We start from the raw sequence: 23288 nt of genomic DNA, 5'->3' as shown, positions 1-23288 counted from the left end.
AATGGGTGAAAAGAGAGTCCGATTGTATTGATAGGCGCACCGGGGGGGGGGGGGGGTTTCATGTTTTTATGTTCCTATATTGTACACACAAAAAGGTGTCCATGTTGCGGTGGCGTTGGAGTCGGTGGAGCGACCAGCCGTGACCTAGATTGTGGGGATAGCTGTCCAGCCTCGGTGTTCGGGACCGAGGCCTGTCATCATTCAAAGGGAATTTACTGGACAGTCCTGCCTTCGTTTCACCACCTAACGAACCATCCTTCCTGCTTTGGCCAAAGGTGGCCGGGGTTTGCAGCCGTTATATCAAAATTGTCCGTTTAATATTCTTCATGGTTGTCTCATGTCCTCGGCTCAACTAAAATTCGGAGATCCTTTAAATGTCTATGGATACCACGTTGTGCCCCCGCAGAACGACTGTCCGTCATGGCAGCAGCCCTGCTGAAAGTTGTTCCCACATATCGTCACATACAGAATCTTTAACGGCTGCTATCATGCTGCTCGCCAGTCGAGACGTTTCTTCTAACTTGTGGATCATGTTCCAACACTTGTGCAAGGAGCGGGCCCTCTTGGCTTGATCGAGTGACATGGTCGTGTCAAGGGGCCGCTTGTGGTAAGTGAGGACCAAGACTAGAAGTGCCGTGGCAGAGGAGGGCAGGTGCCCCGATAAACCCAGACTGTCAACCTCATCGAATAGGTCCGTGATATCTAATAGGTACTTGTCCACCTGGTCGGATTGGGGACATGTCGAGAAACAGGGGGAAGTGCCGTTGGCTGCTTGGAATTGGTCGCAGCATGCCGCGTACAACGAGCCTAAATACAGCAGCCGCAGCCACGCTCGATGCAAGTAGACGCTTCGATCCCACTCCGTCTGGGTCAGCGCCGATGGGTATTGATGGCAGGCGGCAGCTGGAAGCTGCAAGAACCATCTGCGCAGTTTCTCCGTCTTGTCTGCATTGGCACCTCTGTTCCGCGAACAGGACCATGTCTCTGGTCTGTTTATTCCATGCGCCAAATTGCTCACCCGGTTGGCGACACGCGAAAACTGTGACAGTCGACAGAGTCTAGTCTTTTCGATGAACAAATGGGTTTGCGTCTTTTGCAATTCGACACTTTGAAAAACATCACAGTCATCCACGATGGCTCGCGCTTCAGGGCCGAAGACGCCGAATTGGAAGTCATTCAAGGTAATCATGGGCGGATCAACTGGATGGCCGTCTGTGTGACCTTCTTGAAGACGCATTACGGATGGTAGATCTCCAGCTGTCAGGCTAACATGATTGTACAAAGCCCACCATGTTCGTCTCCACGTCTTCTGTTGGGACAATGTAAGGTTTGAAGGGTTGGGACTGCGGTGGAGACCAATGCGCATTGCCATTGATAAGCAGATATCCATCCAATGGCTGGTGTCCTCCTCAGAAAGAGGTTCATCATTCCAATGGGTTAGAAGCAGCAGCGCTTGCACCGTAGTAAGGCGGTCGTCTTCGCAATTAACGTTTAACAGTCCCTAGACATGGTAGTCAGCATCCAGGTCTCCGAGCTGCATTACAGCAAGTGTTGGCGACTGAAGTGACTACAGACCTTTACGCGTTGGAACATTACGTCGCGAGCGGCTCCGCGCGACGTGTACCCCTCGCGGTGGATGTAGGAGATGTCCACGAAGTCAGAGGCCGCAAACATGACTGCATGGTATAACAGCGGACTAATGCTGTTATGGACGTCATTTTTCGCAATTTCACACAAGAAGTTGTCCATGTCCAAGATTGGCATTTGAGGATGGACCCACAACACGTAGCTCTTTAGCAGCGCATTGCGAAAACGCGCAGTTGGAACACCGAGAGCCTCCTTAGTTTTCAGACATTCATGATCACCCTGGTCCAAATGACTCGGCGACCCTGACACGTAGCCTGGCTTGTCGACCAGGACGGGCGGAGTGAGCGGCTCCGGGCCGAGGAGTTGATGGACGATGGCGATGTAATTTTCTAACGGTTCAGTCGCCGCAACGACGGGATCTGAGCTCTTCTTGAATCGGTGTTCCTGGACAGTTCGGTGAATCTGAGATTTAAAAGACCCCTCTATTATACGATTTTTTATCAGCTGTGAACTGGGAGAGGGCACGTGTTGTGTTCTCACCATCGCAGTACATCAGAGAGGAGGCGCGCTTTTTAGCCAGTAGTCTACTCGTCGGTTAGCAAAAACTCTCTCTCTGCAGAGGGCATAGGAAAGAGAAGCACTAACTTTGGTGGACTCGCGGTGCCGTCGCATTGGAGATTCAACCGGCGACAAGTAGAGCACGGGATTCCTCTCACGCCGATATAACAGCGTTCCCGCTGTGCGACGCAGTGCGAGCAGGCCCCTGATCGGGTCGTTCGGGCACGTTGTGGCCGGTGCTGCATTCCCTCCATTGCTCCGCTCGGTGTCAGAAAGAAAGAAGGGATAAGAGCCAGGAAAGGTTACTGTGGGGCATGGAGGGGAAATCTGGGGAAAACCATGACTCGAGCATTGGGCGTCATGGCCGGAATTTACAGTCCCGAGTGGGTCACCCCCACATGGTGGAGCAGTTTCCATAAGCTGACCCCGCATCCTTCCGATTTTATTCCTCTTCCGATTTATTCCTCTTCCGATTTATTCCTCTTCCGATTCTATTAGCTACCTAGTCACCCCCTGTCAAACAATTGATATTCTCAGCGTTGACGAACATAAAGCCATTAATTTATATGCCTCGGATCCACCCCTTCATGAACAAATCGCGTATTGAGAATGGTGGACAGCGCGAGAGTTCACGGGTTTTTGAATCCCGATTCCCCACGGGCAGATGGGCTTTGACGTACTAGTAGCCTGGAAATACGCTATTGGTGCGCTCGCATCTCATCCTCTTTTCAAATGTTTGCTTGATCATTCCTGGCTTCACTTCACTTTTTCATTTATTGATGAAATAATCCTTATGTTCAACTTCGGAGTAACTGCTCTTCTGGCATGACGTCTTCATCATTGAGTTCCGTGATGATGCAGCCCTGCATCCAAGTCACAAAAATCTCCAAGCGATCATCAAGAGCATGCGCTACTTGTCGCTGCCGGAAAGTAAAATGTGACGTGGTTGCGAAGGGGGCCCTTGCACCGCCTGTCGCTTCAATAACGTTGCCTGCTCAATCCCGGTCGATAGAAGGGGGAAGAAGGTCAGAGCAGCCGAGAAAGATGTGGAGGAGGAGCTTGTACCCATTCACAATGACCATGTGGTTCCCTATCGCCTAAGCGAATTTGCGGGTAAGCTTTTGCGATCTCTCAAGCTGTACCGCAATGTGAGAAAAAACTAATAAGTACATACGTTAGATCAAAGCCCGGCGTACTGGATGGAAGCAGGGAAGAGAACTTCAGAGGCTTATCGCAATACGATAGCAACAAATAACAAGCCGGTCGATTGGGATTCCTGGCTGCCAGAATATATCAGCCCACTTCCACCTTCGGTCTCACGGGAAGACTGTAAATTTCTGCATGAACAGGGCGTTTTCAACGTCCCGGACGCAAGAATCAGGAACGAGCTTCTTCGAAACTACATTCAATATGTGCACCCTGCACTACCAGTCTTGAATCTGGAGCACTTTTTTATGGTCATCGACCGGAGCTATACAGGCTCCCGGGGTATCAGCTTTCTTCTATTTCAAGCCGTTATGTTCGCTGCGACAGCATTTGAGACAACCGCATCTCTCACGAGAGAGGGATTCAGGGATCGAAGGGAGGCACGAAGGACTCGTTTTGAACGAGTCAAGCTGTTATACTCCCTAGGCTGCGAGGACGACCGCCTGGCGATCTTGCAGACAGTCCTGCTGATGACCTACTGGGATGACACTTCCGATAATGGTCAGGATGCCTGGTACTATGTCGGTGTCGCTAAAGCGGTGTGGAAGTCTATTGAGATGGAACCGACGGACTCGGAAATTTCACTGTCTAAACAGCAGCCGGGTCTGTGGAAAAGAATTCAATGGTCATGCTACATCCGAGATCGGCTGATCGCGATTACTATGAGACGGCCCTTGCAAATACCCGAGTCCGAATTTGATATTCCCATGCTCAAGCTCTCAGACTTCGACGTTGGGCCATTGTCGACCAAATGTTGCCTCGGTAGCGACGGGAGCCACCCAGCAATCAGGGATCCGTCCACGCGGAAGATGCTAGCTGAGATTAGCATTGCGCTGACCCAGTGCTGTCAGTGCATTTCTCGAGTTCTCAAATGCCAGTATACAACGACTCGAAAGAAGAACGAATCTACAGACACACCCTCGAGACATTTGATTCCACGCTACCCTTCTGCAACGAGTGCGGAGCTGCTTCTTCGCGATATTGAGCTCGACGAATGGCATAACTCGCTTCCAGAAGCTCTGCAATGGTCTATTTCCGACCCGCTTCATCATATCGAGAGGCATAGTAATGTGATTCTTCATTTTCGTGCATTGTTGAGCGGCATCTACAATATTACAAGCAGTGTTCTGCACAGGCCTCAGCTTGTCTCGATGATGCCCAGCCTCCCTGAGTTGGCAGAGCTTTCAAAGAGACGTGTCCACCATGCAGCAATCCAAATCACAGAAATATACAGTTACTTTCGGTCTCATGGTCTAGAGTATTTGGTGCCTGATGGCCAAGTTGCGATGCTTGAGTCCGCCATCATTACGCACCTCGAGGCCCTCGAATCTACAAAATCTTCGGCCCGTCAGTCAGCCGTCGTGCATTTTCAAGTGTGCGCGCAGGCCCTGCAGCATCTTGGGGACACCTATTTATCTGCTGAAGTAGCTCTTGTTTTTGTGGATGCTGCAGTCCAAGGGAGAACTGTTCGAAACCGGAGACAGAGTCTTCCGTACGTAGACCCAGTCAGCAAAGGCCTATTGGGTCTTCACAGCACTCCAGATTCTCCTTCAAGTGTTGTCAGCAGCTCAGATAGCCACATGGGGCTGGCAGGCTGGCAGCAACTCCATGATCTCGAACCGTCGCAGGTGAGCAAGCTACTCTGTTCTCACTTCATGGTGACGGCTTCGGAAAAGAATCTACTGGAGGGCCTGGTGTCGTTCGAATCAGACGACACCGATTCTTATTCCGATGACTATTTTTGCACCTCCGGCTCCAGCCCAGAGACTACGAGTGTTGTCCACTCCCAGACCTCCGCCGGACAAGGCCTTGATCCCTCAGCAGATGGGACGATTGATCCCTCAACAACTCAGCTAGTGGAACCTCATGGTTCCTTGATCTTGAACCAGGATCCAACTTCGTTGTCATCGTTGTCATACTTCCCAGGTGGCGGTTCAATATTCGAGTCTGATGTTCGGGAGGAAGAGTGTGACTGGGAGCTTTTCCAAATGTTCTCCAAAGATTGCACTGAGTGAATTTCGCAGAGCATTACGACTAATGTTCTTTTGGGAACAAAAGCCGAATCTGTGTACATTGACAATTACAGTATCTTAATGTTATAGACTTTTAATTGCCCACGGGATTGAGTTTCAAATATCAATGTATGAAGACAAGCAAAACAGGATATTTAGCAAACGGGATATTGACACCTCAAGCAGCAGGAGATAACAAAATGTTAAGTACAATTAATGAAACACCATTGAGCCTGGCATTATTGCTTTGCTTTCTGCCTGTAGCAGTACGTTAGTCTCCTTCGTTAAATGCAATGGTCTTCATTAACCTTGCATTATTCTGCGATCTTCTTTCGTCAAACTCAACCGCGGGCCACTAGGCTCAAAATCCGAAACCCGCAGCTACAGTCTACTCAGCAATTGAGCTGCGGGCCCTAGTCTCATCTCAGCATCTCGCCCGCATTTTGTTGCGGCTGTTTTCTTTTGGTTGCGTAACTGGTTGTGCACAATCAGCGATCACCTTGAGCGCCTAATACCGCTTACAGAGCCCTCCAAAAGTCCCCAGGTAACTAAATAAGTAATTTACTTGGGACTTCTGCTCACTATGACCATCAAAGCTAATTCTGTTTAGGGAATTAGTGGAATTCTCATTCAATCGTGAAAACCTTCCAATGTCAACTGATATTATCTATCCAGTAGTTGAATCACCGTATGGTTCAGTGAAGGGTGCCCACGGCCATTGTTGGTCAGAAAAGAATATTTGGCCAGTGAGAGAGGCTGACTGTTCTACATTCATTCCCGTGGAAAGATCAACCCCATTCAACAATCCGTCGTTCGAACATTCACCCGACCACAATTGAGACGGCCCGGCATCTCCGATAGACAACCCTGATGGGAGTTGACCCAGTGCTAGCAAGGAATTCATACTGAACGACTGACCGGCTATACTGGAGCCACTGGTCCTTGCTTTGCTCTCGCGGTGGAGGAGATCAGACTTGATAGAAGTGATAACTTCTAAAGCTCGAAGTGCATTCTTGTAGGCTTGACCAATTTCTCCCAGTGCTTGCGAACAGATCTCGAGCTGTCTGCGCGCTATATCCCGGATCTGGTAGTCCACCGAAAGGAAGGCGTTGTGGACATGGACGAGCATTGCCGTGAATACGAGGTGGACAGCTTGGATATTAATGCGACGAAGCGTGAAATGCCGACGAAAGACCTGAATAAGTTGTGTAATTGACCATGCTGCATCATGGCAGGACTCGCGGCTATTTCGTATGTCTTGAGCTGTCAGACCATTCAGGCCAGCTGGGAGAAATGCGAAAGGTTGATCAACGATGATCATAACAGCATAGAATTGCATACTGTCTCCGTGTTAATTATCCGAGTGGTCCCTGGGGACTGAAAGCACCTACTGTAGCTGTAGGACATGAGGGGGATGCATGCGTTCAAGGTCCATCAAATTGACCACAAGGGCGTCTGGCAATTGTGATCGCCAGAGCTTAAGCTCGGTTCTAGCTTTAACGGCGAAAGCATAGAGCTTATCAATAACAGGCGTTTTCGTTCTTGGAGTGCTGTATCTGATTGGAGAGTCAGCATGTAATGATAAAGATATTGGATGCATTCTCTCACAGAACTTTCCGTATGGACGCCATTATGGTGCACAACGCAACTGTGGCTTGCGCAACTTCATCAAAATATGCTGGGGATTCCCAAGTGGGGGTTGGTTGGTTTTCATCGGTATACAGGGTCCATTTACTGTTCACATTTTGGCGGTAGCGAACCTGATCTGGGTGTTGTACTGTGATATCTAAATGGTCAATAGACTCAGGTCTACCAACATATACACTCCACATCCTGGTTATATTCCGGTCTTAGTATTTCTGTGTCAACTTGCTGGGTCATGGAAGAAGGTTACCTTTCGTGAACATAAGTACCCCAAAATATGTAACTCCGCAATCGGACTTCCTCCAGGTCAATAAGACCTCGTTCGGCGAATGGCGCAGCATCGATATGGAGACCGAGGTCTGTTGCAAGCCGCATGGCCATACCTGCGAACGGAAATATTATTAGTAGAGTTCCCATGAATCGAGTGAGTATGTGTATCACTCGTACCGCTATAGAGCCAGCCACGGGCGTCCCTTGTGAGGAGAGCCTCTACACCACTGAGGATTCCAAGGGACTGTACGGTACTCAAAGTCGGCGAATCCATCTCAACTTCCAGGAGGGCTTTGGACCTTGTCGCAAAGAAGTCAACGAGGGAATCTGGGAGCTTAGGGCAGTAGCGAGGCGTCAGAGCCGCACCGACAGCACAGCTAAGTCATTTCCGTGTCAATCTTTGGCAATAGATTTAGACGGGTACTGAAATGAGTGATTCGAACTCACATTGCGTTGGTCAGAACTTCGGAGTATCGGTGGCTAAATTGATTGAGTTTTCTATAGCGGGTTTTCTCTCGATAGTATGTAGCTTCATCCACTATTGGAATATTCGGATTCTCCCAGGTGAAGTAAAGTCTCGTAAGATGATCCTCGAGCTCTTCATCTACATGATGATCGACACCAGCGGCTTTGAGAATGAGAGCCTCGTTCCGGTAAACAGACCGAATGTTCGAGTTAAACAGTGGAAACGGTCCAACATGCGAAATATGAAGGTTTGATGTTGGTCCGAAAAATCGCAGCTGGCCATCTTCTGCAATCTGTAATGACCCCATCCGATCTGATATCAGGCTCGTTTCGTACGAGGATTCACCTGAGATTGAGAGGAGATCTTGAGCATCCGGGGAACTTTCAGTTGATGCGGTGGCCATTTGCTCCCCAACTGAAGGCCCTGGAAAAGCGCTCGTGTTCTGGCCTAGCGCATCAAAAGTTCCTTGTGAAAGACCGGTGGGAGAAGTGGATGGGGAGACCGAAGACAAGAGGTGGTTGGGTCGGCTATCAGGGAGGTCAATTTTATGACGTGACAGCAACGATTCCAGATCCTTCACATAGGCTAGCATTGTTGATAGATTTTCTTTCGATGCCACTTTCCGCCGGTCAATCTCTTGGGAGAATATGCAGTCCTGTTTGTAGAGCGCACAGTTGGCGCATTGTGGTTTCGCACCGTCACACTTGGTTTTTCGCTTTCGACACCCATAGCACGCACGCGAGACATGTTTCATTACTCGTGGTCTCGGTTCCATTCTTGACCGGTTCTGGGGAGTTTCTCCAGCCATCAACAACAGTTGTGAAAAATTCTTCGCCACAATGAAAGACGTTGAACCGGCACAATGGTAAGTAGATCGCGAGATTACCTGGGGAAAGTGTGGGGTCACTGCTGACCCCAGCTGAGGGGCCTATGCGCCAGTAAGTAACCAGTAGGCAACACGCTCCGATGTCCAATTACTGACCGAGGCACTAACATAATTCTTGCGTCGCGACTCATGTTCTTCCGCGTAGCCGCGGAATAGAGCCGAACACCATAAATAAGAACACACAGGAAATTGAGTGAGTACCCCGCCAATCACACTGACGTCAATTTCGTAGTCTCGAGGACAAGCAGGTGGAACCTTAAAAATCTCCGACGATTCTTTGCATTCAAACTCGGCTACGTCCTGACGAGAAATGTAGCCTTATAGAATGGAAAAGGAAGATAACGTGAGATGTACACGCTCAACGTATCTGGTATAGAGTTGATCGAAATTCCCCTGTCCGTGATTCTCCAGTGATATCTGTTGACTCGACCTTTGACAAGCTAGCTAGACTGTCACTACCGCCACATCGCTCAACAACACAGAGTGACCCTTCATTAACCCCCCAATCGTTACTGCTCTGACGGTCTGGTACTCGCTGAGCCCGTATTTACTCCCCTCTCGCCCAACACCACTCTCTTTAACGCCTCTAAATGGAGATTCTGCTGCACTGATCAGCCCAGTATTGGCTCCGACCATCCCGCATTCCAGTCGCTTTGCAACGCGCAGGACGCGGTTGATATTCTCGCTAAATAAGTACCCAGCCAGGCCAAATTCAGTGTCGTTCGCTAATGCAATAACTTCTTCCTCATCTGAAAAAGAAAATATGGCAGCCAGTGGTCCAAAAGTTTCATCTGTGGCGAGGAGCATGTCGCTATTGGCTCCAGTGATAATTGTAGGCTAATAAAAGTAACCAGCCGCCAAGTTTCCACCTGGTACTTCACCACTATATCGAAGCTGGCCACCCTTCACGATAGTATCTTGTACGTGATTTTTGACCTTCTCCACGGCGGCGACGTTGACAAGCGGCCCATGACTTACCCCGGGGTCAACTCCACGCCCTAACTGGAACGCCTGCACTCGCTTGATCATTCTTTGAGTAAATTCCTCTAGAACATCTTTGTGGACAAACAGGCGGTTCGCACAGACACACGTTTGACCCGAGGAGCGGAACTTACAGATCAAGGCTCCCTCGACAGCTTTGTCAAGATTGGCATCCTCGAAAACAATAAACGGCGCATTACCACCGAGCTCTATGCTCACTCGTTTCATTGTTCCGGCGGCGAGCTTTGTGAGCAAGTTTCCGACATTCGTCGAACCAGTAAAGCTTAACTTCTTGACCAACGGATGTGTAGCCAGTTCTAAAGATGCATTGCAATCTTTAGTTGGAACAACCTATACAATCTCGGGGGTAATCCCAGCTTGTAACGCAAGCTTAGTCAAGGCGATAGCAGTGAAGGGGTCTCGCTTAGGGGGCTTAATAACCACGGAACAACCTACCGCAAATGCAGGGGCAATCTTGCGGGTGATCATAGCGGCGGGAGAATTCCAAGGTGTAATAATGCCACATACGCCAATAGGCTCCTTCATGGTCAAGGCAGTCGCATTTATGTACGAAGAAGGAATAATATCTTCATAGGATCGAACCGCTTCTTCAGCAATTTGCTACCCAAAATTATGGGGCAATTGCTCTAAGTCTGAGGGAGGATTGGAATAGTACAGTACCTATCCGTACTGTAATAAGACTTAGCAATTATATAGTCCTAACACTATCAGTAACATTGGGCGATCAAACAATATTACCTTTCCATTTAGGCTGGACACCCCCATTTAGGCTGGACACCCCCATTTACGCTATCTGCACACCGAGTCGACCGAGATAGGTCTTTATATCCTACCCTTACATGGTTGCACCTTCCTTGGTTATTCTATTCACGACGATATATTTAGAAATCCGGGTGAGAGACTAACGGCTTGCAGCCTCCTCCGCATAGAATCCGTAGGGGGTTGCTTCCGGCAACTCACGGTCAGCAACATGGCTGTGAACTCGGTGGAAGTGCTACACATGTATGTACGGTACTGAATATGTCCTTAATGTGCAATAGGTTTAATTTGATAAACCTTACGCTGCATGATACTCGTAACTAATCTACTCTGTGTCTATCGTCGCAGGAAGTCTCATAGACTGAGACCTAGGGGTTGTTGGAACAATCAAAGCTCTCCCATTCCCCAGCACGACCTGTCCATTTTCTTTCCTAGTTGTAAAACGCACCTCCTCCAATCCATCCACCATCCCCATGGACCACATGTCTGTGATCAACCTATCACCTGGCCGAACTGGGGACACGAATCTTGCCTGATAGACTTTGAGTCGGTTCGCATCTCCATTGCACATTTTACGCAAGAGTCCATGGCATGTGGAGCTGTATGTATAAAGGCCGTGAATGATGACACCTCCGAATCCACTCTTCACTGCTACTTCCGGAACGGCATGAAGCGGGTTGTAGTCCCCGTTGAGTCTGAACAGCATCAGTAAGATATCCGAGCTGCTCAAAATGTTGGTAACCGAATACACACCGGTAGAGAAAAACTGTGTTGTCCGTTGTTTGAACCACGTGGGTTGCATCAGGTGTGCGATCGGGAGGAGAGTAGCTAGGCGATTTGGGGCCTGACGGTTCGCGGGCAGATCAGTATCCGAGTCCTTCAACATACTCTGTGCTTTATTTGGGAAAACAAATTACCTCTTGGACCTCCCCAATTTCCCTGCCCCGGGACGAAATTCATGGTTCGCGTTGTCGCATACACCTCTCCTGTCCCGGCGTCGACGATCTGCTGTTCTGTCTCGAAGGAGCTCCCAGAGTTGCCCTTGTCGTATATGCCGATTACTTTGTTCCTCAGCTCAAATTTACTGCCAGTACTTGATGTGGGAAGAGGCTTGTGGATCGTAAGTTGTCGCTGTCCGTCAACCGCATAGCGAAGGTCTATGTCCGGGGCTCCAGGGATGTTATTTCTTGCATTGCGACCATAGAACTCAATGACCTCCTGGTCCGTGAGCTTGAATGCTGCATAATTGTCAGTACCCATTTCTTGATGGGATTGGATTTGACGTATATTACACACGTACGCAATATCAGAGGGTACGTAGGGAACACCGTGAACCGGGGATCAAGTTCCTAAAAATGAGACACGCGAAATTAATCGCGAGAATAGGCAGAATGACAGAGAAACTTACGTAGAGAAATTGGAGTTCATCAGCGGTGGCACCGATGCTGTTCGCAAACAATAGAACGTCCCGCTGCAGCCAGGACACTGCCTGTGGAGGGAATTCGTATCCAGACATTTTGAAGGAGGACAATGATGATAATCTGCTTGTGGCTGGGTGCTATATACTAACTTACACGCCCTTGTGTGTCCATTTATTTGCCGAGATCGGTGCTATCCTTGATCACGGTGTACGCAATATGTACACCGAGGTGAGACCTGTCCAGGCGGCTGTCCAGACAGGGCAGGTTTGGCGCTGAATAAGCCTCGGGACCGAGGTTTGTCCAAAGTTTAGATCGCCACGATGGGAGTAGAAATTCAGATAGCTCGCCAGTCTATATTATTTGTTAAATGAGGACTGAGGAGAACGCCCATTTTACAGGTTGCTACAATACTTTGTCGCGGAGGTTACTCTGTTTTTCGCCACCATGCATTTCAATTCCGAACTCGACTGCGAAATTCCATCGCTGGACCTCCTGACCCTCGTATTCGGTGGGTTAATATTATATTTAGCCCAAGAGTTATTCGTTAATATGCACAGAGTCACCTTATTCCTGGGCAAAAGAGGATACGGTGATCCACGCTGAAGCCGGAAACGAGGCAAACTCCCTCACCAAATCACAATCCGCTACGCTCGTCCGTCGCCTAGGTTATGTACTGCGTACTCATCTAAGAATTGGGAAGACGGGAGCGGGTAAAGATGTGGTGACTTGTATCTGCTCCAACAATCTCCTGAATCCAATCGTGTTCTTTGCAGTCATCAGCGCTGGTGGTGTCTATTCCGCTGCATCTACGGCGTTGACAGTGGCAGAACTGGCCTGGCAGATCCAGTCAAGCAAAAGCCATATGATCATCGCAACCGATGACATGGCTGGCGCTGCTGTAGAGGCAGCACAAAAGGCTCACATATCCCCGGAAAGGGTCTTGATTCTTGATAGTATGAGCCTTGGTCGAAGCTTGAGTCCTTCCACATACCGGAGCTGCAACTACCTGACGGAAACAAGGGAGCTTCCATGGGAGAAAATCGCCGATACCCAAATTCTGGAGACTAGGGTAGTTGCCTTGCTCTACTCCAGCGGTACCACTGGGGTGCCCAAAGGTGTACGCCTCTCGCATAAGAATTTTGTGGCAGAAGCCATTATAACCCAGGCAGCCATCGGGACCTATCTCAGTCGCACAAACCAAAAGCTCAATGTCGAATTCGAATATCGCACGCTCGCGCACCTTCCAGTCGCCCACATCTCTGGACTGCAAGGATACTTCATCAACGGGACTATGTCGGGAGGTACCGTATTCTGGATGCCCAAGTTTATCTTCGACGACTTTGTCTATGCGGCCAAAAGACATCGGCCAACTTTCATTAGTACAGTGCCATCGGTCTACTTGCGCATTGCGAAAAGCCCGTCTGTCAGCGTCGAATTCCATAGCCTTCGACATGCCCAGTCCGGCGCTGCGCCCATGGGCCCGGAGCTACAGAAGTTGGCTGAGTCGAAGCTCAAGTGCAAAGTTAGCCAAGCGTGGGGGCTGACGGAGACAACAGGAGCTGTCACTTGGCTCCCCTGGGACTGTGAGGACAGCACTGGGAGTATTGGTACGTTGTTGCCAAATACACGCATAAAGATCGTCAATGATGATGGATGTGCTGTCCCTGACGGCCACCGCGGTGAGATTCTGGTGAAAGGCCCTAATGTGACCATGGGTTACTGGGAGAACCCCGAAGCGACAATGGACTCCTTTACGGCAGATGGATGATTTCGCACAGGAGATATTGGGGAACGCAGGGATAGAAAGTTTTATGTTGTTGATCGGAAGAAAGTTCGTCATTTGTCCTCGTGGCAAGGGTTTCCCTCCATTGGCAGCGGTCTGACTATTTCTAGGAATTGATCAAATACAAGGGTCTACAGGTAGCCCCTGCTGAGATCGAAGCCCTTCTCATTGGGCATAATAAGATCCTCGACGCCGCAGTGATCGGTATCGCGGATCCTGCTATTCCGGGTAATGAAATCCCACGGGCATTCGTTGTCCGCAAGACAGAGCAGAGCCCGGTAACAGAGGAAGAGGTCAAACAGTATGTCACTGCCAATCTAGCTGCTCATAAACAATTACGTGGCGGTGTCGCTTTCATTGAACAGGTTCCGCGCAACCTGTCAGGGAAGATCCTCAGGCGGAAGTTGGCAGAGAAGCCCGAACCGCAGCGACCCGTTAAGCTGTGAGTTATGAAGATCATGCTGCGTAGTTTTATATTTTTTGATTGAATCAATTTTTTCCCTGTACTCAGACGAGTGAATGTTAGGCAATAGGTTTATCAAGACAAGAATATGTGCAATGATTATACTCATTCATCTGTACTCTTAGTCACCCAAATCTAGACCACAATTCGCCCATTAGTTGTGAAATCCACCAGTCATAGCAGTATGTGATCGCTTTGTGTTATAAAAGAAGCGCTTCCACGCAGAAGGTACGCCGTAATAAGTCGATCGCAAACATGAAGGAACTTTGGAAGAGGTCAGATATAGGAAACGCGCAGATTGAGATTTGTGATGAAACCAGATTTCTAGCGACCCAGCTGAAGACTGGCACGAAAACCGAGGCGCCAATATTACTTTCCTTCGCGTCGGACTGGATCATTTGGAAAACGCAATCAACCCCGGATGATAGCCAAGAAAATTTTGCTAAGGAGAAATGTGTACATGCACAACTGGCTGATATTCCAACTTTCTACCTTTTGAGGCATACCAATCCCTGGTAAGTTTCACTCAAACCACGAACTATCCCCCCCATCTCGATGCCACAGGAGCCCAGCAAGGGCAAGGAACAGGACACTATACGTTCTCTTACGCGTAGTTCTGATCCAACGCAACAGCGTATTGACAAACCACAACCTAGAGCCCGGGGTCTGCTTGAACACCCCAGAATGGGGCCTCAGCGTCTCTGCCCAATATGATGATGCATAGCCTGGCCACGAGGCAGAATTGCGACCATTTGGGTTGATATACCAATTAGAACAGCCTGCTTCAAATACACTGCCTTTGAGATCGTTCTGCACGGCGTTCACCCACTGGTTCTCAGCAGTGGCCTTGACCTCAAGAGAGGAGATACGACGGTCAATGATGGGCGCGAGCAGGGTACGTGCCAGATAGTCCACCTGGACTTCGGATGTGAAGAGGACGGAGTTGTGTGCTGGGAACGTGTTGGGGCCGAAGCTAGCATAGAGTTAGTCAGTTCTCTTTCCATTAACAGGGATAGCAAGCAAAAATGGCGGGGCGCCGTAACACGTACAGAATGCCCATGTTGGGGAAGTTGTTCACGTAAACTCCCATATAAGCTTGTGCGCCTCGCGATTCTTTCCACTGGTCTGTCAGGCTCTTGCCACCTTTGCCGTACACTTCCATCGGAACGATGAACTGCTGGACATCAAATCCTGTAGCGAGGACGATTGCATCGAATTCAGTATGGACACCGTCCGTGCTAGTGATTCCTGTTTCATCAATCTGCTCGATCCCCACGGGTGCCACCTCTACGTTGCGGCGATGAAGACTCTCCAGATAGTTCGGGTCAAAAATACGTCGTTTACAGCCTGAAGGACACTGTCAGCGAGCATATTTGACATTGAAAATGGCAATGGAAGGCTCACCCAGTGGAAAGTCTGGAACAAGAAACTTGTGATACTTTTGAGGCGCGGTCGCGCAAATATACTGGCGTGCACTTTCTTCGGTTTTTGCGCGAAGCTTTTCAGCTGCGGGCCCAGGCAGGTAAGTGGCAACAAGGTTGTCGCTAGCGAGGAAAATTTGCAGACGCAAGTACCGCTCCCAGAGGGGAATGTTACGAAAGCACCACCTCTCGAATGCAGTAAAGCTGCGATTCGGCCGTTCATGGTACCATTGAGCACTCCGAGCATACTGCTTCACCAAGGCGGCCTCCTTAGCGACAGCGGGGAGAACCTGTGCAGCACTGCAGCCATTGCCAATAACTGCGATGCGTTTTCCACTGTAGTCAAATTGATGGTTCCATCGTGCGGTGTGAAAGATCTCTCCAGCAAAGGTCTCCATCCTGGGAACTTTATGTCTCGTGGCTTGGAGATGCCTCCCACCGCAGAGATGAAGATGGTCGCGGTCCTGATGTATTCAACCTGCGTCTTGGTGTCACGCAAGCGAACCTCCCAAAACCCTTTGACATTCCATGATGCGGACAGGCATTCAACGCCGAATTGCATGTGCTTGCGGAGATTGAATTTGTCGACAGTATTTTCCATGTCTGGTTCGAGGATGGTATATCAGTACGAATGAATTTCACACCTCTAGACTCCAACGACGCACACTCAAGGATTTCGGGCCCTTCGCATAGTTCTTTCGACCAGTTGGGGTTCTGATTGAATGAAAACGAATATAGGATGGTCGGGACATCACAACCACTGGGTATAGAATGCTGGTTAGGACTGCGACCGCGATCAGGGAGCGTGGAATTACGCACACTCCAGGGTATGTGTTCTGTCGCCATGTACCTCCGGGACCATCGAACTTGTCGTAGAACTAGATTGCCACCCATGTCAGAGGTTGTCTGCATAACGCCCGCCTTTTTGAAAACTTACTGTGAAATCATCGAATCCCAACTTGTGCTTCAGAGTGTGTGCTAAGGCAATACCTGATGGCCCGGTGCCAATAACGATGACTTCTGGATTTCCCATTGTGAGACACAGGTGAATTGTATTTTGGACAAATGGCGGATTTTTTTGAGCTGGAGGATCGGACTGATATATCTGAAATTTTTATAAATAACCAGTCCGGCACGCAAGCGTATAACCGAGAACCGACTAGACAAACCTCGAGTGCGACCGAGCAGCTTCCCACCATGAGCGCATATCGAAGGCTCGCTCCTGACCCGAACACTGGCTGGCCCTGGGGACGATCATTGTGTTGCCTTCTCTCAAAATCCGAGGGATTATAATCCCGGGCTGGCTTTCGGAGGCCCCACCAGAGACCCCCTCCCCCCAACCCCGGGGAGTTTGAGATGACCTAACAGAGGAAATTTCTCGGGACGGGGCTCGAATTCGAGATTAAAATACATAATCCGAGTTCGATACTTTCTATATAAGAAAATAAGATGATGAGGGTTGGTGGCCTTGCCATGCCTTAGATGTCCAGAGAGTCGGAGACTATGGCGCTTAGATCGGACCTCTTCCTCGCGATTTAGATAGCATATCAACTTCCACATTTGATTATTTCTTCTGATCTAGACTCGTTCCTTTGGGATTTGTCTCTAGAGTGGTCTCCCGACCTTCACATATCTGCCCTCATCCTAAGGCTTCTCTATAGGCGATCAACCCCACGATTACCCTGAACCAGCACAGTATGGCGAAACAGCTGATGACGAATTCACGTAAAATGCTGGCTCTCTAGTATATAAAGAAATGGGGGAAAAGAAAAGCCTCTGCGGTCCCCAGGCTCCGCATATCTTTTGTACATAATTGCAGTTTAGCGAACAAAATTTCCTATCTCAAAAAATACCCAAGGGAAGTAAGTGCGCTCTATCAGCTTGTGTGTATCTACTGTTTGCAGGTGTGTTCAGCTTCCAAAGATCTCTCTGGACGGTCATCTAGCACCCGTCTTGGTGAAGCTGTCAACATGAAATCTCCAGAAATGCATTATTCCAGTGTTGCCCATCTTCGTTGTCGGCGGCGGCGGGAGACTTTTCACATGAGAGACATGACTGGCCATTCATCAGTAGCAGTTTCCAGAAGCGAGTATCCCAATGAACATACACTCTGTTCGGTGCCAGCTGTTTAATAATGATGTTGTCCAGAATGGCGACCACATCTGGATTGTAATAATAAGGGCCCTGGATCTCATACAGGAGCTGGGCCTTGCACGTATCCTCTGTGACTTTGCCATCTTTGCTTTCCTGCGTGGTCACCACGAAGTCTCCCGCGGCACTGATTTCAGCAATGGGAAAGCCAATGTCGACCAATTTCCCGGGAAGAGACTTGAAGCCGGAGAAGTTGCCTCCCGTGACGTAGGTCGAACATTCGAGGAAATGGCCCGCTACGAAGGCATGGGCGAGAGGAATTGTAGTCCTGTCGACTCCATTTGTGATAGTAGGCCGCGCAGGCAATGATGGGGGAAGCGTCCGTTACCCTCCCACACAGAACAATATCGGCCCCTTGTTCGAACGCCTCGACAATGCCCCATGCGCCGAGATAGCATTAGGCGTAAATCGGGGTAAAGTCCCAGTCAGCGAGCTTTTGGCCTGGCCGACCTGAACGTCAATATTTGCATGGTTACGAATGCACCAAACAAGGTCTCGTACCGGTTGTGAGGTTGGTGAACTCTTCCCCGGACTGCACGGCCTTCTGCAGCAGATCGGAAACTTCGTCACCTCAATCCAGGCCACATTGAGATTGAGATTCTTATTATGAATTATCGATACGAGGCGATCATGTAGCTTCTTTGGGTCACTCGCTCCCGCGTTGACCGCGACCTTGATCTTTCGGGCGTCGAGATGCGCTAAGGCGGGCTCGATTGCTTCTACAAAGGAGATCTCGAACTCCGACATCTGTTGTTTGCTACTTATCTTTGCTCCGCCACGGGTAGTCATGTTGTACTCGGACATCCAGTCGCCCACGATGAACTGGACGTCTTCAGTACGGGCCAGTTCCGCGAGTCCATGCCGCCGGTCGGTCAGATCCGGAAGCTGAAGCGATTCGCAGAGTGTTGGTGGTTGACATGGTTTCTGGTGAAAAATGGAAGAAGATTGCGAGTTCTTTTCCAGTCTGATGCTCCATTTAAATATCTCCGTTGGTTCTTGGACAATCCAGAAGATGGATTAGCATGACCCGAAGCCCCTGAGTCAGGAAAAAATAAAATGGGTGGGGCGCAAATTCCCCATTCCACTTTCTCGATCTATATCCAATCCATCAACACTGTTAGGCCCATCCATTGATTCACGCCCATGTCGGACTCAGAGGCCAACGCGCGCAATGCCCGAACCCGCCGGAAGCCCCGGACCGTGTCATCGCTGACCGCGCAGCAGATCGAGCATAAGCGGGACTTGGATCGGAAAGCCCAACGTGCGCTACGACAACGACTCAAGTCGCGCATGCAGGATCTCGAAGAAGATTTGATCCGCACGAAGACATCCTTGTCGGACCAGGGCCGCAGTTTGATGGACGAAGTCCAATCGCTGCGGGAAGAGAACCGACGTCTTCGATCGTGTCTGGACAGCATCGCGCAATTTGCGCTTGATGGCGTCCCGGAGGAAAATAACGCAGGGCATGACACTCCTAGGCCTGATTCAGTCCCCATCGCCGATGATGAACCGATCAGCGGTAAATTTGCGCATCCTTGATTTCAGTCCGATTCTGAGATGGTGGAACAGACACACCCCAGAACCCCGAGAGTCCCGCTCCCCCGAGCAATCTCTTGACCCCGGGGAATCGGCAATTTCACACTGAGACAACCAACGCGTCCGCTACGATGCGGGAGTTTGCCCGGTACACTCCCTATGAGCAGCACCACAGACACCCAGCAGGCCCTTCCTATGGATGCAATGAGGCTGCTATGCCGGCAGGGATAGGACCGCCCTCGGCAGAGGCAGGCGACTTAGCTGATCCCCGCGTCAGCCAACCAAGTCAGTTTGTATCACTTGTTCCAATGGTCGAGAATGTGAAGTTGATCAAAAAGCGGAAGGCAATTACTCCGTTAGCCTATCTCAGAGATTGCATGATTCTTTCATGGCCCGTACCGCACCATCCTCCGTTACGGTCAATACGATCTTGCAACCTTCTACGTCGAGCGGCATTGCATCCGTGCTGCCTAAACATCTACCCGCCACGTGTCCCTTGGACCAGATTCTGCTAGACTTTATCGCTTCCAGACGGACTTTAGTAGCCAAAGGGGTTGCTGTGAACGAGGCCGTGGGTCCGTCCCAGTTATGCTTGCAGAAAATCTTATATCCCCAGGCTGCGGCTGGATCGCACGCTATCAGCCAAGTTCTGGCCGAACTGCTCTCCATATTCCCAGATGTCGCGCTTCCGGAGAAACTGGGCTTCATGTTCGTGATGTTTCAAACAATAAAAGTATGCATGATGACTCAATGGACTGCGCGGGCCTGGCTAACCTCTCTAGTGGCAAATACTTCCGACTGATGCAAATTATGAAGATATACCGCGTTGGCTTCGTCCGACCGCTCTTCAAATTACAGTCCCACATGCGGCATGGATTGACAACATTCCCTGGTTAGTCCGAAGAATTGCATATCAATTATATTCATTCTGACCATTTTCAAGGCCGCGCGTACGTGACATTCTCATTGAGAAGCCGGAAGAGTATCCTTTCACTGTCTTTTCGAAACTGTATTCGAACTACGTGAGAGTGAACTGGCCATACGATCCCATGGATGCAGCCTCTCCTCGAGGCGATGTTATCGTGCTCAACCCCATATTTGAGAAGCATGTGCGGAGGTCAGATAATTGGACAGTCTCCGGTCAGTTCAAGGAATACTTGCCTGAGATGGCTGCGGCAATCCGCGGGGTTGATTGATATCTGTGGCAAAGGACCGTCTACAAGGGAAAGAGTAAAAGCACGGAATTAGACAATTCTGATGCGTTCTGTTGTCTTGTATATGTCCTTAGTAGCTCTCAGTCGCAAATTCCGAACTAAATTGGTAATCAACGTATCCCACAGGTGACTTTGGCGTGTAAAATGTTTCCCTATCGTATTGGTTGAGAGGAAGGCCCTTGGAAAGGCGGAAAGGCAAGTCAGGGTTTGCCAGGAATTGGCGCCCAAAGGCTATGGTGACGACGTGATGGGTTGGGCGACTTTTGATTTTCTTTTCCGCCGAGTGTGCGGTGAACCCCCTGGCGAGAATGATCGTCCCTGAGTTCCCGGAAGCATCGAACACAAACGAATCATCCTCATCCTCTGCTTCAATCGTGAGGCTCCCTGAGATCCGTGGCTCGACGACATGCAAGTACGTCAAATTCAATTTGCTCAGACCTTGAACGAAATGGGTGAATTGTTGATTCAAACCCTTCATGTGCATTGCTTGAATTGCACTCCATGGGCTGATGCGGTATCCCGTTCTTTCCGGACCAACGGCATCAGTAACGGCATTAGCAACTTCTAGGCCAAAACGAGACCGTTTGTCCACGCTGCCACCCCATTGGTCGTCTCGGTTGTTGGCGGTGTCTTGGAGGAACTGATCACGCAAGTAGCCATTCGCTCCGTGAATCTCGACGCCATCAAATCCCGCAGCGATAGCGTTCTTAGCTGCACGAGCGTAGTCGTCGATCCATGCTGGGAGTCCTCGCCAATGGGCGTCGGAACAGGGCTCGATTCCGTCATGGGAATGTTCCCACTCGAAACCACAGAATAGCCGTGTTTTCGGAGATCGTCCGGTTCTGCAGCGCGTCCTAGAGCCCATAATTGGCAGAAAATGAAACTGCGTGGTCGTGCACAGCATCGGTGGTGGTCTTCCACTGCTTGATCTGTGCCTCACTCCAGATCCCGGGAACATGGTCTCGTCCACCTGCACGCGCCGAGATAAAAGTGCCTTCGCTGATCAAGAGGGTGCCGGGAACTGAAGCCCGCTGGCTGTAGTACTCTGAGCGATATCGAGGGGTACATGGTCCTCATCAGCGCGAATGCGTGTCAAAGGGGCCATTACGACCCGGTGCTTAAGGTCGAGCTTGCCGATAGGCAAGGGAGAGATGAGGCCAGCCATGCTTGGCAGACTGAATCGCTATCCGTCGTGTGGGTTTCCAATGGATTTTATCTTTCCTAGATCAGGCAACCGAAGCTGCCACTTATATGCTCATTGGGAGATATCAAAATTTGATTATCAATTAAACGTTGACATGACACGCCGCCGATGCGCATTTAACAGTGGGACCAATTCGAAACACGACAGAGGATACCTGACTCATGACAGTCAAATAGACCCGCGCCTTGCCCCACCCGCAATTCGAATCCGGCAGGCTAGTCACTCAAGGCCGTCTCGGGGGGAACTTCCAGAATCTGTGGCCTCATGCAGGCTGGACTCCCGGGCCGGACAGCAATTTTGCCACCTGACAGCGCTTGATGGTCTGAATGCTGTCCATTGGACATCCATGCAGCTGAAGAGTGAAAAAATCTGCCAGACAGCCCAAAAAGTCGTTTTTTAAAAATACCTCGGGACCTAAGCCTAATGATGACACCCATCGCACGACTGAAACAAGTGCAGTCGAATGCTGGGACTATGCATATCTCTCAATTGCTACTTCCTCGCCGGGAATCGGAAAGTCCGTACTCTCTCCTAGGTACCTCTCTTCCTGCAAATCATTCAGCATCCCTTGACACTGGCCACGAACGATATCCATGGCATCTGATCCTAGAACAATGCGGAGAGGCATGGATTTTTTACCAGCCATGTAGCCTTCGTGTCGCACGACATCAAAAATTCTCTCCACTGCCTGTACCGGATCCCCAGGCTGCTTGCCATTTGTCTTTTCCAGTCTGGATTGGTGACGGTCCAGAATGGCAGTATACTCTGGAGGTGAGTGGACTGCATCAGCCACCTTCCTTTTGCTAGAGTCGAGGATACCCGTGCGGAACTGGCCCAAAACTACAATATACACCTCCACACCAAAGGATTTCACTTCCTTTTGGAGGCTTTCAGCGGCTCCTGTGCAGCCCAGTTATTACTCATTTATGCGTAGTAACTTTCCATCTAACATACCTTCAAGAGCACACTTGGACGCGCTGTACGGTCCCCCAGCAGCAACACTTAGCCAGGCAGCGAGGCTACTCATGAATACAATAGACCCCACCCCACGAGCCCGCATGTGTGGGAGCACCGCGCGTGAGAGATTGATAGGACCGAAGACATTAGTGGCGAATATATCGAGAGTCTGGGAATGACTATGGACAAGTAAGCATGGCCGTTTACTTGCAACAGGAGGAATGCAATCTAGGTGCCTCACCTCACTTGTTCCCACACTCCGGAAAGGACATATCCTGCATTGTTAACCAAGACGTCGATCTGGCCGAAGGTCGCGATGGCTGCAGTAACCGCGTCGTTGAGCATGCTCTGAGGTTGAGTGACATCCAGCTGCATCAGCCGGACATCATCGCGATCCTCAAACTCGCTCAGGGCGCTAATATTGCGTGCCGTGGCGATCACCCTATCGCCGCGAGCTACGATGGAGGATATGAAGAGTTTACCGAAGCCAGAGCTGCAGCCAGTCACGAACCAAACGCGCGAGATGGGCGTTGCTGTCTGTATATCAACCATTGCTCGTTGTATCATGACGTTTTGTAGCGGAGAATAATTGACAACTGCGGACTGGGAGAGGATCTTGTCCTATTTCTGTCTTTTAAAGTTGTCCAGTTCTCACTACTACCGGTTCTCTCCGTCCCGAGGTTACGGAGATGAGAACCCGTGGACACTAGTCATTATTATTCGCTTTGGAACGACGAGCCATCCATGC

General features: G+C 50.0%; 9 protein-coding genes across 9 annotated transcripts; 3 read left to right on the top strand and 6 right to left on the bottom strand.

Annotated features, from left to right (window-relative positions):
* Positions 1 to 378: 378 nt before the first annotated feature.
* On the bottom strand, positions 379 to 2259 carry N7477_007031 (transcription factor domain-containing protein; the record flags this gene model as incomplete). The annotated part of the gene is made up of 5 exons (XM_056968694.1): positions 379 to 411; positions 467 to 1501; positions 1576 to 2069; positions 2128 to 2155; positions 2233 to 2259. The coding sequence occupies 5 exons, from the start codon at positions 2257 to 2259 to the stop codon at positions 379 to 381; spliced, it is 1617 nt and encodes a 538-aa protein (XP_056821490.1).
* Positions 2260 to 3662: 1403 nt separating this feature from the next.
* On the top strand, positions 3663 to 5366 carry N7477_007030 (fungal specific transcription factor domain-containing protein; the record flags this gene model as incomplete). The annotated part of the gene is made up of 1 exon (XM_056968693.1): positions 3663 to 5366. The coding sequence occupies one exon, from the start codon at positions 3663 to 3665 to the stop codon at positions 5364 to 5366; it is 1704 nt and encodes a 567-aa protein (XP_056821489.1).
* Positions 5367 to 6030: 664 nt separating this feature from the next.
* On the bottom strand, positions 6031 to 11906 carry N7477_007029 (uncharacterized protein; the record flags this gene model as incomplete). Its single annotated transcript, XM_056968692.1, has 16 exons — positions 6031 to 6703; positions 6755 to 6919; positions 6972 to 7149; positions 7277 to 7390; positions 7455 to 7654; positions 7725 to 8671; positions 8726 to 8929; positions 9089 to 9466; positions 9608 to 9901; positions 10067 to 10231; positions 10592 to 10645; positions 10839 to 11085; positions 11144 to 11234; positions 11308 to 11628; positions 11691 to 11739; positions 11799 to 11906. 16 exons carry the CDS (start codon positions 11904 to 11906, stop codon positions 6031 to 6033), a joined length of 4188 nt encoding a protein of 1395 aa, XP_056821488.1.
* A 349-nt stretch (positions 11907 to 12255) lies between these two features.
* N7477_007028 (uncharacterized protein) lies at positions 12256 to 14040 on the top strand (the record flags this gene model as incomplete). The annotated part of the gene is made up of 4 exons (XM_056968691.1): positions 12256 to 12319; positions 12369 to 13526; positions 13590 to 13642; positions 13705 to 14040. 4 exons carry the CDS (start codon positions 12256 to 12258, stop codon positions 14038 to 14040), a joined length of 1611 nt encoding a protein of 536 aa, XP_056821487.1.
* A 539-nt stretch (positions 14041 to 14579) lies between these two features.
* On the bottom strand, positions 14580 to 16511 carry N7477_007027 (flavin-containing monooxygenase; the record flags this gene model as incomplete). The annotated part of the gene is made up of 8 exons (XM_056968690.1): positions 14580 to 14649; positions 14704 to 15030; positions 15107 to 15404; positions 15462 to 15870; positions 15918 to 16081; positions 16144 to 16238; positions 16298 to 16356; positions 16416 to 16511. 8 exons carry the CDS (start codon positions 16509 to 16511, stop codon positions 14580 to 14582), a joined length of 1518 nt encoding a protein of 505 aa, XP_056821486.1.
* A 932-nt stretch (positions 16512 to 17443) lies between these two features.
* N7477_007026 (acyclic terpene utilization AtuA family protein) lies at positions 17444 to 18418 on the bottom strand (the record flags this gene model as incomplete). The annotated part of the gene is made up of 2 exons (XM_056968689.1): positions 17444 to 17897; positions 17958 to 18418. The coding sequence occupies 2 exons, from the start codon at positions 18416 to 18418 to the stop codon at positions 17444 to 17446; spliced, it is 915 nt and encodes a 304-aa protein (XP_056821485.1).
* A 354-nt stretch (positions 18419 to 18772) lies between these two features.
* On the top strand, positions 18773 to 20361 carry N7477_007025 (bZIP transcription factor; the record flags this gene model as incomplete). Its single annotated transcript, XM_056968688.1, has 5 exons — positions 18773 to 19148; positions 19199 to 19450; positions 19504 to 19898; positions 19948 to 20057; positions 20109 to 20361. 5 exons carry the CDS (start codon positions 18773 to 18775, stop codon positions 20359 to 20361), a joined length of 1386 nt encoding a protein of 461 aa, XP_056821484.1.
* Positions 20362 to 20449: 88 nt separating this feature from the next.
* N7477_007024 (NADPH dehydrogenase) lies at positions 20450 to 21244 on the bottom strand (the record flags this gene model as incomplete). Its single annotated transcript, XM_056968687.1, has 1 exon — positions 20450 to 21244. The coding sequence occupies one exon, from the start codon at positions 21242 to 21244 to the stop codon at positions 20450 to 20452; it is 795 nt and encodes a 264-aa protein (XP_056821483.1).
* An 811-nt stretch (positions 21245 to 22055) lies between these two features.
* Positions 22056 to 23092, bottom strand: N7477_007023 (SDR family oxidoreductase; the record flags this gene model as incomplete). Its single annotated transcript, XM_056968686.1, has 3 exons — positions 22056 to 22483; positions 22538 to 22719; positions 22782 to 23092. 3 exons carry the CDS (start codon positions 23090 to 23092, stop codon positions 22056 to 22058), a joined length of 921 nt encoding a protein of 306 aa, XP_056821482.1.
* Between the last annotated feature and the right edge of the window lie 196 nt (positions 23093 to 23288).

Source organism: Penicillium maclennaniae, assembly GCF_028827695.1.
Source record: "Penicillium maclennaniae strain IBT 15551 chromosome Unknown utg000006l:1.0-2513246.0:1.0-2515036.0, whole genome shotgun sequence".
NCBI classification, from domain to species: domain Eukaryota; kingdom Fungi; phylum Ascomycota; class Eurotiomycetes; order Eurotiales; family Aspergillaceae; genus Penicillium; species Penicillium maclennaniae.
This window is presented reverse-complemented; position numbering and strand designations above follow the sequence as displayed.